General features: G+C 34.3%; 2 protein-coding genes across 5 annotated transcripts; one reads left to right on the top strand and one right to left on the bottom strand.

Moving 5' to 3' along the window:
* Window positions 1–835: 835 nt before the first annotated feature.
* On the top strand, window positions 836–9,746 carry LOC138178435 (uncharacterized). 3 transcript variants are annotated; one of them, XR_011172703.1, is made up of 6 exons: window positions 836–2,598; window positions 2,968–4,524; window positions 4,633–5,167; window positions 5,454–6,147; window positions 6,254–6,483; window positions 6,619–9,746. XR_011172703.1 is itself a non-coding variant. In XM_069110292.1 (5 exons), exons 1-5 carry the CDS (start codon window positions 1,484–1,486, stop codon window positions 6,354–6,356), a joined length of 2,898 nt encoding a protein of 965 aa, XP_068966393.1. In that variant the 5' UTR covers window positions 836–1,483; the 3' UTR covers window positions 6,357–9,746. The 3 variants fall into 3 exon arrangements, 2 of the variants coding, with proteins under 2 accessions (XP_068966393.1, XP_068966392.1); XM_069110292.1 differs by having other exon boundaries at window positions 836–1,492; window positions 6,254–9,746; XM_069110291.1 differs by having other exon boundaries at window positions 6,254–9,746.
* On the bottom strand, window positions 9,652–17,541 carry LOC138178429 (ATP-binding cassette sub-family C member 4). 2 transcript variants are annotated; one of them, XM_069110283.1, is made up of 17 exons: window positions 17,356–17,541; window positions 16,941–17,099; window positions 16,752–16,862; window positions 16,033–16,420; window positions 15,533–15,664; window positions 15,262–15,453; window positions 14,772–15,083; window positions 14,160–14,690; window positions 13,556–13,861; window positions 13,219–13,425; window positions 12,660–13,158; window positions 12,304–12,534; window positions 11,824–12,060; window positions 11,483–11,745; window positions 10,937–11,376; window positions 10,728–10,857; window positions 9,652–10,319 (listed from the first exon to the last, which is right to left on the bottom strand). In XM_069110283.1, the coding sequence occupies exons 2-17, from the start codon at window positions 17,012–17,014 to the stop codon at window positions 10,131–10,133; spliced, it is 4,242 nt and encodes a 1,413-aa protein (XP_068966384.1). In that variant the 5' UTR covers window positions 17,015–17,099; window positions 17,356–17,541; the 3' UTR covers window positions 9,652–10,130. The 2 variants fall into 2 exon arrangements, with proteins under 2 accessions (XP_068966384.1, XP_068966385.1); XM_069110284.1 differs by having other exon boundaries at window positions 14,775–15,083; window positions 17,356–17,536.
* Window positions 17,542–17,559: the final 18 nt, after the last annotated feature.

Below are 17,559 nucleotides of genomic sequence, written 5' to 3'. Positions count from 1 at the left end.
CTACAATTCGTCGCCAATAGCGCTCAGGGTTGTAGCTCGCATTTTTCTCCGTGAGCTTTGAAGCGCGAAGTTAATCCGCGTGCCGAAGCGTATTGAGGGTATAACGCAACGTTATTACCCCCGTTTAACCTTCAGACAACTACAAGTATGTTACGGGGTATGAAGTTTAGATGCCCCATTTAAAAAAAGGCAAATATGCAGGACAGAAGATTATGATTAATGATGATTTTAATGTATCATATTGGATCAATAAACAAAGAAGACGAAGTATTGGTATTTATCATTTTTTATCTCAAATAGTCCTTTTCTTCATAGGACATCTCTACTACGTATGATTTTTTGTTCGCATAATAGGAATTCGCGTTTAGATAAGTAAATTCAATTTGTAACTCATTTACTAAATACACTAACTACATTTTCATTCCATTGTATTGACTTTAAAGCCTTAATATCTCAGAGAGTATTAGGTAACACATTATATCTCTAAATCTTTAGTAATGGACAAGACTCTCCCTTGGTAGCTGACCAGATTTGATTCCGAACCGTGGCTAGGGCCCTCTTGTTCAATTTTATGAGTCACAAGATACCAATATTAATAACATCATCAAATTTGGTAACAAAATTAATGAAATTTTATAAATTACAAATTATTTTATTTAAAAATTGTAAAATCATAAAAAGTCTATATGTTATTATTCATCGATTAACTAGTATTATTAGCGGTAAATTGTTGTATAAGAAAGCCCAGAGGAGCTGCTGTCTCAATTATTTTACTTAATATTTACTGAAATTTCATTTTCATTTTGGGTGATTTAAAGAAAAGCGTGGTTAATGACTACGAGAGACCTAGTGCAGCCGGGTATTGTGATCGTTAGCTACGTCAGTGCGATACGTAGCGTGGTTTAGGGCGTTGAAACGGAGAGAAAAGGACCAAACGGCGATCGATGCATTGAGGTGCCAGGCCCCTGAGCTCAGCCCCGTTTCGTTCCATCACCCTTACCCCGGTATGCCCTGCAGCGAAGCTGCCCTCCGGGCTTTTCTCTTTACTGTGCAGTGTGCAGTTGCGCATCAACCTTTTAACAGTGTAGAGTTGCATTCGGTCACTGGACTTTCTGCCTCGTATAAACGTTACCCTCTTTCGAACTCTTATTCTCTGTTGTGACTTACGATATCTTTGTCATTGTTACTAAGTGTGTAGTACATTCTAAAAAAAAAAGAAGAGAAAACGAAAGAGTGAATCTCTCGTGTTGGTGACTGAATTTTTTATTTTATATAGCACATTTAGTGAGCATAAATTAATTCGGTGGTGATGTTAATTAACAATGTGATCCGTTATTATAATTATGTCGGCTGTCATTATTGTCAAGAGTCACGGTTTCGACGTGCTTGAACCACTTTCCAGGCATATGATCCCTCGAGCGTAGAACTTTGATTTGGTGTCATCGATTCAGGCTTGCTGTTGTGATGTTCGTTTCACTGACAGATGATTATGGTAAATGGATTCACACGTTAATAAATCAAAAAATGTTTTTTAAACAAGAACCTTTGCGTGCATCGTTTTACAAGTTGGCACACTCATTCTGGATCTCTATAAACATTGTCATTGTTTTTTCTATGAAGATTATTATATCCTTACATCTCATATACGTAATATATCATCATATACGTAATTTTTGTATTGTTAACTTTTTAATTTTTCTGGTAGTTTTATTTATCACTACTGATGTGCTAAACATGTTAATGGCCACTGGTGTATTATTCGGTTTTTTCACCTTAGTTGATTCCGAGGAAAGGGAAATTTTTTATGGTAATCAATTAGATGCGGATGTTTATGCAATTTCATATTTTTATGAATGTAACTCAGGAAATAGAGATTTGCTCCACCCATTAAATACCGCAATAACCTCTATTTTGGATATCTTTTATATTTTTGCATATTAAGTGTATTCTATATATCTTTAAATTTTTTAATTATTTTAAAATGCATAAACATCTGCAGTCTAACTATTATTATTAATTCATGATATTTGAAATTAACTACAAAAATTATTGAATTTTAAAATTTCCAGCCACAAATATGTTAATATAGATCTACATGTATTTGGTGTCAAAAAGACCGGTAATGTATCTTAAGTTATATCGTGAAAAATAAAAAACGATTTCACGCAAGAATGCATACAGATAAGTATGAAAGTGAAAAGCACATCAAAAGCTAGATTTTATCTCGAGAGAGATTTCGTTCCGATTCGTTTCAACGAAGTCATTCGTGATAAAATTCGCCGTTTAATGTAAGCAACATTGAATGTGTATGTATGTGTATGCTTTTCATTATCTTCACGTATATAGAGCTATCCATAGTAAGTGTTTGACAGGACAGTTTAAAATCACAAACAGCAATCATAAAGAGAAGTCTATCAAGATGAAAAAATTTCACGCTTGAAGTATCTTTATTTGTACAAAGTATTTGTGTAAATATATAAAAGATAAGAGAGGTAATTAAGTGCCATCTCCTGGATTGAAATGCATTGTTTGCTGGTACACTTTTGGCCTTTATACAGTGCGGTCCAAGTATTTGATTTAACTTGTTCACCTACTTCGGTAAATGGTTCTTTCCCCCCCTTTTACGTGACAGTGCTCTATAGTGATAGAATTGATTGTTAATATGTCGAAAAGTAGGTTGAACGTATTATAAAATTTGTGAAGTACTTCCGTAAAACGAATACCTATGTAATTTATTGAACTATGCTATTAGGATATTAACAAAAAATTATTTCATCACTACATCACTATTTCACACATTAATAATTTTTGAACAACAATTTTTAAAGAAAATACTCATAAAGTCATAGATAGGAGGAAGTCTAATTATTAATTATAGTTGTTAAATCTTTTTTAACATTCACTACGAATTTTCTAAATAATCTTACTCTATCTACAACGAAAAACTTTATGAACGCTTGTTCACAGGAGATAGCTGATGCTGGAGGTGGTTACAAACGATTTCGTGTAACTGTTCTAGTTCTGTTCATACTTTTATTCGGTTGGACAGACCGTGTGGCAGCTGGCGATTGCGGTCTGGCCGAGTTAACTTGCCGGGATGGGCATTGTGTACCGATTGACGCGTACTGTAATGGACGAGATGATTGCGGAGATAATAGTGACGAGCCAGCGATGTGTACACCCTGTAATCGTACGTATCATGGACGCGAAGGACGTACATACAAATTGGATCTTCCGAGACCTAGCGAGGAACGTCTACCATTCCTTTGTCATTTAACGTTCACCGCTGCTGGCCAGGGGTACGGTGAACTTGTACAACTTTTGTGGGATGCGTTCAGCGTGGGCAGAGTAGACCCAAACACTGATAGCTTCGTTACCAGCTGTCCTGAAGGATCGTTACAATTAGCAGAATTAGGTAGACACTTTACGGGTGGCTCGTGGTGTGGAGTTGGAGAAGGGAAAGCTTCTTACTATAGCGAGACGAGTACAGTCACGGCGTCTATACGATTGTTTCACGCACCTTCCAGCGTACCTTTTGAATTTCGTTTAAGGTACAGATTTGTGGCGCGCAACGAAGCCGTGGCTAGACTAGGAAAGCCTGAGCTTCCGATCGAAAGGGGCTCCCCCGTGCCGGGTACTTACTGTTCTAGAAACTTTTATGAATGTCATTTGAAGCAGTGTAGACTACAGAGTCCCAACTATCCCGGGGAATATCCGAGAAACGCCAGCTGCTCGATAACTATACGACAGAAGGAGGTGCCCACCTGTAAGCATGCTATGATTTCGGTGAAATCTACGCCGACTGGTCCAGTCGGGATTACCACAGCCAATAGTACTTTAAGTGTATGGCAAGATTGCCGCCCGGAGAAAGATCATCTTATCTTTCGAGACGGGGTTAGACCAGAAGATTCGATTTTATTGGTTTATTGCGGGGGACCTTTACCCAGGATCACTGCCAGAGGTCCAACTATGCAAGTGGAGTTCCGAAGTTCCCCGATAGCCATCCCCCTTGGTGCCTCTGCTTTGAGGCTTGAACTCGAGATTCAAGTAGTTTACGTCGACTCTGATGGCCTCGACTACGCCAAGGGCCCTCAAGGTTGCCATTTTTTTGTAAATGGTACTAACAAAAGGAGCGGCGTACTGAGAGCGCCGCTTCACGCACTGCCACCAAATTCCAGCTGTACTTGGAATATCAAAGGATCCGCTGGGGACAGAGTGTGGATTTACTTTTCCTCGTACTCGCAACGGGACTTAACGGGTAGCGTCGAGAACAACGCCAGTTCTCAGTCGGATGTACCTTGCGCGATAAAGCTGATATTTTGGGATGGTACACCGTCCACTGGACTTCCAATGGCCACGCTTTGTGACGACACACCTAAGCTGTGTGCACACGCGGCTCTGAGGAATGTCACTAGAAGCACGAGGCCGTGTACAGAGGATGAAAGTTACATCACAGTCGCGCCATCTTTAACGTTACGTATGGAAACGTTGTTGGGTACTGCACTTCATACGGTTAACTTTAATGTAAGCTAATAATATCATCGTTATTGACCCCAATTCGGTGTTATCTTTATCGAGAAATTATTAGGACATATTCTATCATTTTCTATATTATCCTATTTATTCGCACAGGCACAGTATGAATTTATTTCGACCACTCAAGTTGGCGAACCCTGGGGAGACGGAGTTTGCAGCAGAGTATGGCGCAAAGTTCGAAGCGGCGAGGTAACATCACCTCGTGATGTTCGTCTTTTTGGAAGAGGTGGATCCCCAAAATTAGACTGTAGATATCGTATAGAGGCTGGTGCGGACGAGAGGGTGCGATTGACGTTGCACAACGTCAGTCTAGGCGAGTCTACCATTTGCACGAGCGAGCCAGACCCTCATACTGGCCGACCACGTTGTGTTCAAGAAGTGGGTTCCAGAGAAGCTCGTTTAGTTTTATACGAAGCGCCCTGGCGGGATGTAAAGCTTCCGAGAGCTTGTTTATGTGATAACACGTCGCATCTTCCATTGACGCACATCTCTTCGAGCAGAGCTTTAGAGATTACGTTTTTAATCGAACAACAAGCTCCGCACGAAGACTTTGAAACTCTTTTTTTTTATGCTAGCTTCGAACTTGTTCGTGCACCCGAGTGTCCCAGAAAGCAAAGAGTACGCGGAGAAGGTTGTTATTTCATTACTCAATTTGTCAATGTACAGAAAACATGTACAAAATTGTATATTATATTTATCTCTATAAGTAATTTAAAGATTTTATTTTATCGTTAATTTGAATTCTATTTTTATTATTGTAAAGTCATTATGAAGATATTTAGTAAACACAATTTTAATTACACAATTTGTTTCATAAAATAAAAAGTTATAATTTTAAAACCTTATACAGTTTTGTACTGGTTTGTCATCACAGTCACAGATTATTCAAGTATATTAACAATTTCTCTTTTTTGCAGGTGGTGAATTACGATTCGTGGCTCCACCATTATCGAGACCGGATATTTATTGCGAAGGACTTCCATGGTTAGTGGAGGCACGCGAAAATAGGTCCCTTTTCGTTTTAACTTGGGGCTGGTTTCTGCCCCTAGAACCATCGCCGATATCAGAAATGAACGAACAAAGCAAATGTCCAACCACCAACAGAATCCTCCTTTACTCCGGTTGGCCGCCAAAACTTCTAAAAGTAGTGTGTCCCGCTGAACCAGGTGCAAGAGAGTTCACCGTTCACGTCTTCTCCGAAGAGTGGCTAGGAGGCACCGGCGAGGGTAAATGGCCAGGTCCACCACGACCTCCTGCGCTTTTGTTGGACTTTGTTGCAAGAGAATCTGGTCAGGCTGCAGCCTCGTGGTTAGAAATTTCGAAGAGCAGAGCTGCATTACGTAGACAGCTACGTTTACCCGAAAGAGGAATAGAGAATGAGACATTGGCTAACGGAGACTGTCCCCATAAGTGTCCCGAATTAAGCGCTTGCATTGCCGCGAGTCTTTGGTGTGATGGGAGAGCTCATTGTCCGTCCGGGCACGATGAGGCGAATTGTGGTAACGGGGCGAAATTACTTGGATTATTACCTTCGGAAATGTGGCTGGTATTAGCCGGTGTCGCTGGAATTATCGCTGCCTTTGCGTGCTTCTTTGTGGTACTGATTAGCAGGTATTATCACAAAGCATGAGAGATAGAGAGAGAGAGAGAGAGAGAGAGAGAGGGAGAGAGAAAGGAGAGAGCCTATATAGTTATTAATTTTTTATTTTTATTCCAGGTCAAAAGCGCGTACGAAAAGACTTCACTATAAGGGTACAAAAAAAAGCAATAGACCGAGGCGAGCGCCGACAGAGGAGACGCTACTGGGAGCAGCATCCTGACAACAACAGCCCGGTTTCGTGGAATATATCCATGTAGACCGGGAAACAACCGTTTAGCAATATTTCTCTGTGCTTTACCGTCCACTAACTTAACACTATCCCCAGGCATCGTAAACCAAATGTCGAAGTATCTTTCTTTCTAAAATAGCATTTATCTATTTTTTTGTTACGTTTAATTCATTATATATTTTAAACTTGCAGCTGTTGCTTAATTGTAATTGTTATAAATATTTGTTCGTTTACATGTTCCTATTTTTTTTAGATACTACATATAACTGTAACGTGTTATCACGATTAAACAGTGCAATAGGGATGGGACGCAAAAACGATGCTTTCTGTTTCTTTGGAAAACTATTTCAAGTTTGAATAACGTAGCTTATCACTTTGTTGTACGGACAGTTAGAGTGATGGCAGTATCAGTGTTCTCATTCATGCATAATGAGTGTATGAATAGTGAGAAGTGAATGGTAATACGCATCGTCACAGAAACTGCTTTATAAAAACTAGAATACTTCTGAAGGTATAATGTAAAATTGTATACCAAAAGTGTACGGCTAAGTTACGTTATGACACTGTAACTTCATTCATTGACACGATGTTTTATAAACCAGAGAGATAGTAAATGCAATTAATATAATATACAGGAATAAATCTATAATTTAAAAAATATCACACATATTGCTCAAAGAATATTGTAACTGCCAAAAAGAAAAAGATATTTTAATTTCGATTAGCTGATATAACATTTTTAGCAGCAATAGAAAAGAAAAAAAAAATAGACGAAGTATTTCAAACGCAGAAGAGGATAACTTTTTTATATTTTAATGTAGGAGAAACAAAGTTAAATTTAAATAAAAATGGGAAGATCAACATTGATTACATAATCATAGTTACATCTATCGACGATGCCAAAAAGTTAATTTTAACGTGTTCAGTATCTATATTTCTCCTGAGATTTTTAAACATATTTTTATGACTTTTGCTCAGATATTTAATTATATATTTTAAATAAGTTACATTGGAAATAAAGAGAGAGAGCTGTAAAAAGTAAAAATAGTTATTTAACTTGAAAGCTTATTGAATTTGCTAAACAAAAATTGTCGACATTGATGATATTGATATCTATTATTTTTCATTTGCTAAATAGAAAATATATTACAAAAGTACTATATTTATAAGGGAACAATTGTAGGTCAAGTTCCAGCGCACAAGAGATTGTGAGAAAAAAGAAGGAAACGAAAAAGAATTAGTTGAAATTTATGGTACAATATTATATAACAGTGTTTTCTTCATTTCTTTATATTAATTACTTAATTTTCCATTTTAATTTGCGATTTCGATAAATAGAATTCATTTATGATCGTACACAATATCTTAGAAATTGTATCTCTTATTGCATATTTATGTATTTATTCATTTACAATTTACGTTTCTTTAAAAGTTAACTAACTAGTTTGCAACAATATATACAAGTTAGTAAAATATATTCTTATTAACCAGATGAAAACCAATCGAACTAAATAAAGTATAGAAAAATAGAAGGAATTAGAGGATATTTCTGAAAATATTCTAAAAATGATAAAAAAAAGAAGGATCATTCATAAAAATCGCTGTTATACAATATTTAGTACTACAGTTTATAGATGCACTTACAAAATAAAGTTAAACATAGCTGTGACACAAAGTGTTGGAAGATACTGATATAATTTACGATTATAAAGCACTCGATAATGTTAAAATGTTGTTATTAAAATATAATTGCTGTTACAACTGAACAACTAATACGTATTATTTGAATAAAAGGGAAGGAGATATTCGCCTATCCGGTTATTTATAATTAGATGATTCGTACACGAACGATTTAATCAATTGAATATTTTAAAGCGAAAAATTTAATCTTAGATGCACGAATTACGATTCAGAGGAATAAATCAAACATAGTTTTTAATTCAAAGTAACTATGATAATAGATTATGGTACATGAATATATCAAGTAAGAGGATATAAATTAAGCATCACTATAAGGACTGAAAGTAAAATTGCGAGATGCGGCGATTAAATAAAAAAAAAAAAAGGAAAAAAGAAAAAGCAAAAGACGTAATGATAAGTGCTATTCGAAAGTTAACAGTTAATGTATTATATATCTAGCCTTTAGAGGACGTACATACAAATTAGAAGTGGAATATCTAATACCTGGGATCTGTATCACACTATACGTGAATTCCTTGCAAAATTTATCTTTTTTCTTTTTTCTAAAATTCTTACAAGATGTTTTACAACAATCGTGATTATAAACCATTCTTCCTATACATTTAAAGAAAAGAGTAATGACAACATTTTCGAAAATTCGCAACGAATTTCGGAATTGTGAAATGGATTCGATATGAAAAAAGATGCACTTCCATGTATGTAATAATATATGAGAACTGAATGTACATACCATGGTCTGCTTAAAAGATTTCTAATTGTGATATCTAAATATGGTATTATACATCGCGTTATACAATGATTTTATTCATTTGCTTTCTGCAGAAAGAGCATAATGACATGTATATAAAAAAAAACAAAAGAAGATAAAGGGTTTTAGATTTTTAATATTTTGTTCTTCGATCATCAGAAAATTAATTCTTCAGAATTTTATATCTTAACTAGAAGCACTATGTATTATTATTTTAATGGATGTGTGTTCATCGTTTTACCATTCCATATAAATAATTTGACGTAGTTTCGTTTTATATAGGCTGTGTTGTTTTTATGTAATCAGATATCCGAGTGATATTAATTTACGCAGACCATGTAGCTCAATATAAGTAGCGAGTATTAGAAACAAGGAAACTTTTACGGGAGAATTCGATACCGCGTGTCGTCTCCTTTAAACTATTCTAATCCAAATACACGACTTAGAGTTTTGAGAGAAATACATTTTATGAAGAGTAAAAGAGAAAAAGAGTATACTTATACTAGGCTCTACTTTAGTAACGAATTTACTTAAGAGGAAAAAGAATCCAAATATTATATATATATATATATATATATTTAAGACTTATACCCAGATCGTGTACCCGTTCGTTTAAAATTTGTAGAATAAACAAAAATTGATCTATTATTAAGGGATTTACTCTTAAAGAATAGAGTACAGAACATATTGCCTTTTACAAAATAAGAATGACACGAGGTCGCGCATAATCTCATCTAAGAGTAAAGAGTGACATTACCGATTATTCCACTACACTTTAATCGTAGAACTAGCTGCCAAACCATACGAGTTAACATATTCTAAAAATATTCTCCTCTATTCTTTTCATTAATTTATTTAGAAACCCTTCCAGGGGAAAACATGTACAATCTTCTACGTTCAGTTCTATCACTGCCTCAAGAAAAAAAATAGAATCAGAAAGAGATACAGTAAGGGGATTGTAAAACGACAAAAGTTCTATTCTTTGCAGAAATGTATTTTAATCTTTATTAATTCAAATTTACGTAATCATGTTTCTCCAATTCATTTTCTTGAAACTCTATGTCATTATGTCGATGATGCAATTACAGTTCATAAACTGTTATTCTAATGACGAAGTGATTGTGGTGAAATGCAGAGGCGAAGAATATAAGTGCGAAGAGAAGAAAGAATTATTGATTTTCCTTGAGCACACGTTTGTATCGATACTTTCAATTTTAAATAAATACGAGAAATTTCAGATAGTCCCTAATTATCTACCCTAATCATTGCACTATATGTATTTCTTACATTACTAGATTTTTAAATTTTGAGACTTTTTAAAGAGAGCTCTGCGCGATTATATTTGTCGTATCGTCTTCCAGACTTATTTCTCTAGTGTTCTTTAAATAAGACAGGTGTGCTTGCTCCCGAAGAGATTGTGCCATAGTTACTCCTGTGTTGTTTACCATATTCGAGAAAATTCCTTCGGGCTTGTCTCGCAATAATTCATGAGGGCAACCAAATTCCTGTTTTAATAGATATAACATATATTATAATGTTAATCCATAAATATGTATATATATATACACACACACACATATATATATATATATAAAGTTGTAATACAAAGCCCTGTTCTTATTTCTCTCAATCAATTTAAATTATTGAACTCAAGTATGAACACATATGTGTAAAAACAAAACAAATTTATGTTACAATTCAGTATTTATAGTTACCAATTTAGAGTCTTTTTACTCTAGAATATAAATTATTGGATCTCAATGAATCTCTATTATTCTCAAGTAAACTAGTATGTCAATGATACGATCTCGATGAATCTCTATTATTCTCAAGTAAACAAGTATGTCAATGATACGATCTCGATGGCACCTATACGTGTTCATATTTCCAGTTAATTTTAAAATGAATCGTACCGCTATATAACCGTTGTCCATTACTATAATTCTGTCACTATCAATAATAGTGTGCAGACGATGAGCAATTGTAATGACAGTACAGTCAGCAAATCTCGTTCTTATGGTTTTTTGAATTAGTTCATCCGTGCTTAAAAAAATTATAGTTAAATATATAAGAAACTAAAATTTCTAGTGAACGTGAAAGTTATACAAGATATTAAAATTACTGCGTATCGATATTAGCTGTAGCCTCATCCAAGACCAATATTCGGTTGTTTCTTAAAACTGCTCTAGCCAAGCATATCAACTGTCTCTGTCCAATACTCAAATTACTTCCGCCATTCATTACCCTTTGATCCAGTACAAGATTGTTCAATTCGACCTGTCGAAGACTATCCCATAATAGCACGTCGTTATAAATATGGGATGGGTCCAGATTGTAACGCAATGATTCGGAGAACAAAAATGGGTGTTGAGGAATAATCGATATTCGCGAACGTAACTCATGCAAACCTAATGTACTACTATCTCTCCCATCAATTTTAATCTCTCCTTGCAATCCTTCGGCAAATAGCCGGAAAAGCGCTGATATTAAAGACGATTTTCCTGCGCCAGTTCTACCTACGACACCAACTTTCCATCCCGCTTCTATCGTCAAATTTAAGTTCTATGAAAATAGAAGAAGTTACGGATAAATAATTAGAATTTCATAATTCCATTAAAATAATATTCGTCTAATAATTCTTGCATAATATTTGTTCTTGTCTCATCACCTTTAATACAGGAGTTTCATCTTGGTCATATTTCATGCTAACATTCTTCAGAGTCAATTGTCCATGTTTTGGCCAATCTGCTGGTGGTGGATTGTCGCTGGTCCATGGATCTTCCTTAGGCAAATTAATATATTGTAAGATTCTCTCTACGGATGTTATGTGAGCTATCATTTCGCCACTTTGTCTCATCCCGTGTTGCAAAGTGCCAACTATAATTAACGACTGCGATATAGCTAAACCGACGTTACCACCAAGGACGTTACCTATGATCAGAAATATCAAACACATTTTAAGTGAAAATTTACAAAAATAAAATTCTAATTTCTTTTCTTCTATATTACCTGTATCCACTAGGATAAAAGACAAGCAGACACACGCAACGAACATTATCGCGACAAAATCTAGATACAGTCCAAAAGTTTCAGGGATGCTTATGGTCATGCACCATGCACCTGTATGCACATCTTGTAAATCGTCGAACTGTTTTTGCACTAACTCCACGATATTCGAGCCACTGCTTCTGATAGTGGTTAATCCACTTAATGTAGCGTTTACATGGGAGAATATTGGACTCTTTGCTGCAGATTTATTAGAATTATGTAGCTCTTTATAATGAATTTTTTTTATTAATTAATTATATTTATAACAATTAATTATAAATAGACTAATATAAATAATATAACAGACTTAATTACAAATAGACTTTTCTAAACAGAAACCTGTTTCATCCATTAAATATTATAATAATTAATTTGAGTTTTTACACCTTGATATTTCATAAAAATGCATAAATATTCGCAATCTAATTATGAAATACTTGCCTATACCCTCAAGACGCTTGATACTTTGAGCGGTTCTTAGATACGTATTCCTTGTAAGATAAAATAGAATAAGAAATACCGTTAGTGGAATGAGCATCCAATAATTCATGGCTACTACCATGAAATTAATGCCGATTATCACAAGAAATACTTGGATGGTCTCTAACATCACCTTCGGCAATATTTCATCCATGGAACCCATATCCTTGGAAAATCTATTTAAAATCCTTCCTGTAGTAACAAATTCACATCATTTAATTTACATTGACATTTTCACATAAATAAACACTTTTAAAATATATATGATAATTCACTAATAAATTCTACTATATAGAAAATTTTAAAGCGATATCTACCAGAAGCGTTACGATGGAAAAAGGTCATCGTCGCTTGCAATATATTAGAGAACATCGTGTCGTGAAGATTTTTACTAGCGTTCATGCAAATCTTCATGAACGATATATTCCTAGCGAATACTGTCACGATGCAAGCTATGATGCAAAAGGTATACACATATATGGCGTTAGATGTAGTTAAGAGACCATATTTGTCCAAAGTGAACACATGCGACAGTATCGTGTTATTCATTAAGTAAAGCGAATATTGAGGTTTAAGTGGTTGGCTTTCATTTAAGGAATTTCTTATGATTTCAAGGTTCGTCCAATAGGAAACCCAATAATCGTTTCCACTAGTTGCTACTTGGGATATAATTATGGTAAATAATAAAGTGAGTAGTGCATAAATGGAGCCACCATATTGAAAGTATTTCTTGTAAACTTTGTTGGAGACACGACCTGATGCTATAGCTTCATCATTATCTGGCGCTGATATTTTGTCTTCATAGTCGTAGGAAACCTAAAAATGATTATATCAGATACTAATTTCTTAACGTTGCAAAATATATATTATAATTACCACGCTACTGTTAGTGGATACTACGGAAGACAATCTACGGACACCACTTCTACTGGGTCTCTTCTCCGCAAAGGAGTTTTCAGAAGCTTCTAGAATTTCGCTCTCTTTTCTAGCTTCCGTTGATGTTTTAATGCGATTCATCATATTTACAAAGTCTTCGTTAAATTTGGATAATTCTGCATACGTTCCATACATGCTTATGCAACCCTTGAAAAATACGGAAGATGATTAGAAACAATTCTTTTTTCAATTTGTAGAAAGTTTATGTCACAATTTTAAAACTATTCTTTATGAATAAATTATATTAAAGTTATTTTTGTTTAATAAAAATATTTACGCGATCCAATACTGCAATGGTGTCAACCTGTTTGATAAATTGCAATTGATGGGTGACCAAAATTCTGGTCGTTCCATGAAGATAGTTTTTGATACACCTGTGGAAGAGATGTTTAGCCACGCGTGAATCCACTGCGCTCAAAGGATCGTCTAATAAATAGACATCCGCTTTTCTGTAAACGGCTCGCGCCAGATTTATTCGCGCCTTTTGCCCCCCGGATAAAGAGGACCCGCTTTCTCCTACGTTGCTCATGTCACCATAGGGGAGTTGCTGAAAATCTTTTGTCAGAGCACAAGCTCTCGTTACCTAAAACGTATCGATTCTTCATATAATTAACTCGGAACATCACTTAATTACATTTAATACAATTAGAAAATCTAAAAAGTATTAAAATAAAATTTTTTGTGGAATTCTTAGGTAGACTTGAAAATTAAATATGTAGCTTTCCAATAGTCCATTTTAAATAATCTATTAAAAACTAATAATCTATTAAAACTAAATAAACTAAATAATCAATTTCTGTCTTCTGGAATAAGCTCTATTATTAGCTTTTTAATGAATCTATTACAACTTTTAATACAAAAAGTATATCAGTAGAACTTACAGCCATGTATCTGTCCTTGTCATAAGGTTGTCCAAAGAGAATATTGTCCCTAACAGATCCAGAGAAAAGCCAAGCTTCCTGACTGGCGTAAGAAATCCTCAAATTCGGAATATTTGACGCGTACCCTTCTTTATCGTATTCAACATCCTGGAATGGTTTACCATATAGCTTTATCCTTCCAGCTCCCAAAGGAAGTTCCTTTAATAGAAGCTGTAAAATCGAAGATTTTCCTGAGCCTACTGGGCCCACCAAAGCACACAATTCCCCATTTTCGATCTTCATAGAAATGTTACACAAAGTGGGCGGCAGTTGCTTGAGCACCCAGTTCGCCGATACTCGTTCCAATACTATCGAAACTTGTACTTGTTCATCAACATTGTTTAAATTCGAATTTTGGTTTCCATTCATTATTCTAATAGATTCTACATTTTCTTCCTTTGTCTTTCTTCTCTTAAACTTTAAGACTCCGCTTGGATGAGTTTGGCCAAGCATTCTTCCTTCATTTGATCGTTCTTCTAATAATAAAAATTGCTGGAAAAAGAGGGATAATCTGTTTTTAGTAAAAGATAAGCGATTGTATTAAAATAATTGTATTGTAATTATATTTTGAACAACTTCTAATCTTTTAATGGACACCAATGTTTCTCCAGCCATTAGAAGAGCTTGAGGAAAAAATAGCGTGGTTGTGAGCTGAAGGATCTCGAAGTAGCTAGACAACATGAACGTTATTTCTGGCTGTAGATTGTATCCCAGTAGAACGTACGATAGGAGAGTTAGGAACAGAATTATACGATTTGTAAAAACCATAAGGGCCAGATATACCGCACGAACGTATGAAGTATTTCCTATTTTCTTGATTTCAATGGATCGTGCAGCTGTAACGATCTTTTCAAATGGCTTTTCCCAGGCGTACATTTTGATTACCTGGACAGATATCGAATTTTTTATGACGTGTTTAAATATAGACATACGTAAATTATACGATTCTATAGAGTGACACAAAAGTACAGCACTTAAACATTTTTAATTTGAATAATTTATAAAATATTCAATTGAAAAATTCTTCAAATATCTAAACTTTCTACATTTATTCTTTGGTTACCTGAATACCACTTATAAATTCATTCATATGCTGCATTCTTTTATCCATGAAGAAAGCGGCAACTTTTCTAAATCGTCGGGTCATTGTAAGGAATATAAAATGAGTGGGAACAGTCATTAGCAAAAGAGCTCCGACACCAATTATACTTGGAACTCCTATTTTGTGCCACATTATCACGGTCACGACGGTAAGCTAGAAATTAATTACAGGAGGATAAGTTAAAAATAAATATAAAAATTTGAAGAAATATCTCTCTTGTAATTAAAATTACTTGAATGGGTGTTATCCAGAGAAAGTTTAAATAATAAGTTAATTCGTCGAAACGACTGACATCGTTGCTGAGTAGATTTACCACCTGACCAGAACTGATTTGAGACAAGGAGTTTTTACTAAGCCTTAGTATCTACAACAGGAACATATACCACAAATATACACGTCAAGCGAACAAAATTTTGAAAGCTCAAGGATATCTTTAATTTAGCGAAGACTATATGACGGCGATAGCAGCTACAATAATAGTATTTATAATCAGCGTAAGCGAACCCGTTAATTTATGTTAACTACGTTATCAATATACTTTGAAGGATATATTGACGATAAAATGTTAATTATCGATGCATCATTCATACCTAAAAAACTCCTATGATATTTTTTAACAAATATTTTATTATTTGAATAATTACTTTTACTCTATTATACCTTTTCAAACTATAATTATACAAACTTTCAAAATTAATAAATTAATAAAATCACGAAAATTTTAATTCTTACTTTTCTATAAATTAACGAGCAACAAGCGATCCTCATCTTCATGCCTATCTTTCGCGATAGTAGAGTAGAATGATGCAAAATAAACACTGAAATTACTAAGCACATTATTAGATAACCAACATAAGCTAAAACTTCATTTTTTGTGATGGGTTTGATGTCATCACTGATTCTAAAGTAGGTGATAATCCACGACACTATAATTGGGCTCAATATAATTAGAATTGTGAATTGAAGTGAGAATAGGAGGCCAATGCAGATATATTCTTTCCAAAATGTACGAATCAAAGCTTTTTCTAAACGAGGAGAGTCGTTGCCTTTGCTTAATTGCTTGTAATGGTGCGTTTCTTTTTCCTTTTGTTCCCATTTTTGAAGTTCCTGGTTCCAGGATCTATATATAACAAATGGAGAAAACAAATAACTTTCTTTTTATTTTTATTGTAAAAATGGAATTTAGATAAAATTAAAAATATCAATCATTGTCACTTGCTCATATTATTCTGAATGTTAAAATTTTCTAATAAAACTAATGAACGTTCTACAAACGTAGAATGTGTAAATTCAGAAGTCCGTCCAAACCCGAAAGAGCAAGGCTAGATATAATTACTAAATAAATGATAAATAAGTAACAAACAACGTAGGACTTCGAAATTTGAAACTCATAGTGACAATAGATTCTAAATTGCTAATTGCGACTTTAAAGAATTTATTGCGTTGCTCACTCTTGTAATAGATCCGTGACTGTTTTGGATGTATCTGATTTTAAGGGCTGATATAGATCTGCTAACGTGAGATCCCTTTTAGTACCACTCATGAATATGTCCTTCATCCATCTAAAATATTATAACAAACATCGTAAATAATATACAATTATTTTTAAAACGTATAAAATAATATTATAAAAATTATACCCAAAAAGTAATCGACTAATTGGATTTGCAGTTTCTTGCGGATTTTGTTTAGTGTACATGAATTTTACTTCCATTTTTCTGTTGCTTTAATATATGTCCACCGCGTAATTTTTCAACCAACTAACGTCCACACGGTATTTACTGCAGTACTTATAACAGCTGATAAATTCGGAATAATGAATTTAAAAAATAAAAGTTACCTTGAACGAACGTAAACGTATATTCATTGTCTCTACGTACAAAGTTACTTTAAATTTCGATTAAAACAAATTGCGTAACGTACAATACACTCTGTAACAGATTTTTGTCTAAAAAATAACATTAAAACATTTTTATATTTGTAACAATACATATATAATATTCGAAGGATTTAAAAATTCGCGCGGTCTACCCCACGATCTATTGTATGACTTACCTTGATTGTTTGTATTTAGTACAAGTTTGAACTTTATTGCGCGTGAGTGTGTTAGGCACTGTTATTTTGTATTAATTATACTGAAGCAAAATGTGATCGATCAAAACGAATATAGGATTCCTTTAAATAAATATCCTTTAGGAAACTATTTTTCTACGATACGTATCACTGTCCTAGAAGAATGAAACTTCCACTTGACATGTG

Source organism: Bombus flavifrons, chromosome 3 (assembly GCF_040668555.2).
Source record: "Bombus flavifrons isolate JBK064 chromosome 3, iyBomFlav1_principal, whole genome shotgun sequence".
Classification (NCBI taxonomy): domain Eukaryota; kingdom Metazoa; phylum Arthropoda; class Insecta; order Hymenoptera; family Apidae; genus Bombus; species Bombus flavifrons.
Note: the sequence above shows the minus strand (reverse complement) of the source record. Positions and strands in the feature narration are given on the sequence as shown.

Coding starts and splice junctions, on each gene's coding strand:
- LOC138178429 (XM_069110283.1), bottom strand. CDS start 17,014: ATGGAAGTAAAATTCATGTACACTAAACAAAATCCGCAAGAAACTGCA. Junction 15,454..15,532: donor TCTGGATAACACCCATTCAA/GTAATTTTAATT, acceptor ATTAATTTCTAG/CTTACCGTCGTGACCGTGAT. Junction 12,061..12,303: donor CAAGCGTCTTGAGGGTATAG/GCAAGTATTTCA, acceptor ATAAATCTGCAG/CAAAGAGTCCAATATTCTCC.
- LOC138178435 (XM_069110291.1), top strand. CDS start 2,521: ATGCATTGTTTGCTGGTACACTTTTGGCCTTTATACAGTGCGGTCCAA. Junction 2,599..2,967: donor TAACTTGTTCACCTACTTCG/GTAAATGGTTCT, acceptor GCTTGTTCACAG/GAGATAGCTGATGCTGGAGG. Junction 4,525..4,632: donor TTCATACGGTTAACTTTAAT/GTAAGCTAATAA, acceptor TTATTCGCACAG/GCACAGTATGAATTTATTTC.